Below are 1025 nucleotides of genomic sequence, written 5' to 3'. Positions count from 1 at the left end.
TGATTGGGGCACGGGGTGGTGATGTCACAAGGGGCAATGAGCAGTGATGTCATGTGATTGGGGCACGGCGTGATGATGTCACCAGGCTGGGCCAATGGTGTGACGTCACGGGGAAAACATGGGAGCAGGGGAGGGGACAGGGGAACTCACTGGGCCGCCATCTTGGCCTCCTCCTCCGCCATCTTGCCGTCCTCCTCGGCCGCCATCTTGACGCCCTCCTGGGCCCCCACCCTGACACCTCTGGCCGCCATCTTGTCCTGGTGGGCCGCCACCTCGTCCTCCTCCGCCGTTATCCCGACGTCCCCCTGGGCCGCCATCTTGTCCCCAACCGCCATCCCATCCTCAGCCACTGCCACGATGTCCTCCTGGGCCGCCATCTTGAAGCCCTCCTTGGTCACCATCTTGGAGTCCTCCTGGGCCGCCATCTTGGAGTCCTCCTTGGCCGCCATCTTGGAGCCCTCCTTGGCTACCACACAGTCCTCCTTGGCCGCCATCTTGCAGTCCTTGTCCACCATCCAGTCCTCCCGGTCCGCCATCGTGACGTCCCTTTTGGCCGCCATCTTCTCCCCTTCAGCCACCATCTTGTTCCCAGCCTCCACCTCGATGTCCTTGCCCACCATCTTGTCCTCAACCAACACCTCACCCTCCTCGGCCGCCATCTTGTCCCCATCCGCCATCTTGTCTCCCTCAACCGCCATCTCCCCCACCTCGGCCTCCATCTTGTCCCCCTCAACCGCCATCTTGCCCTCGGCCGCTCTCTTGTCCCCAGCCGCCATCTTGCCTTTGGTTAACATCTCGTCCCCCTCAATCGCCATCTTGCCCTCCTTGGCCGCCATCTTGTCTCCCTCAACCGCCATCTTGCCCCCATCCACCATCTTGCCCTCCTTGGCCGCCATCTTGCCCCCGTCTGCCATCTTGTCTCCCTCATCCGCCATCTTGCCCTCCTTGGCCGCCATCTTGTCTCTCTCAATCGTCATCTTGCCCCCATCCACTATCTCGCCCTCCTTGGCCGCCATCTTGCCCCC

The 1025-nt window shown here is 62.8% G+C and overlaps 1 protein-coding gene across 2 annotated transcripts; it reads right to left on the bottom strand.

Moving 5' to 3' along the window:
• Positions 1–6: 6 nt before the first annotated feature.
• Positions 7–1019, bottom strand: LOC110390910. Of its 2 annotated transcripts, none has more exons than XM_021382484.1 (2): positions 652–1019; positions 7–612 (listed from the first exon to the last, which is right to left on the bottom strand). In XM_021382484.1, the coding sequence occupies exons 1-2, from the start codon at positions 1014–1016 to the stop codon at positions 147–149; spliced, it is 831 nt and encodes a 276-aa protein (XP_021238159.1). In that variant the 5' UTR covers positions 1017–1019; the 3' UTR covers positions 7–146. The 2 variants fall into 2 exon arrangements, with proteins under 2 accessions (XP_021238159.1, XP_021238160.1); XM_021382485.1 differs by having other exon boundaries at positions 7–896; positions 957–995.
• Between the last annotated feature and the right edge of the window lie 6 nt (positions 1020–1025).

The sequence above is a fragment of the Numida meleagris genome, unplaced genomic scaffold (assembly GCF_002078875.1).
Source record: "Numida meleagris isolate 19003 breed g44 Domestic line unplaced genomic scaffold, NumMel1.0 unplaced_Scaffold2491, whole genome shotgun sequence".
NCBI lineage: Eukaryota > Metazoa > Chordata > Aves > Galliformes > Numididae > Numida > Numida meleagris.
This window is presented reverse-complemented; position numbering and strand designations above follow the sequence as displayed.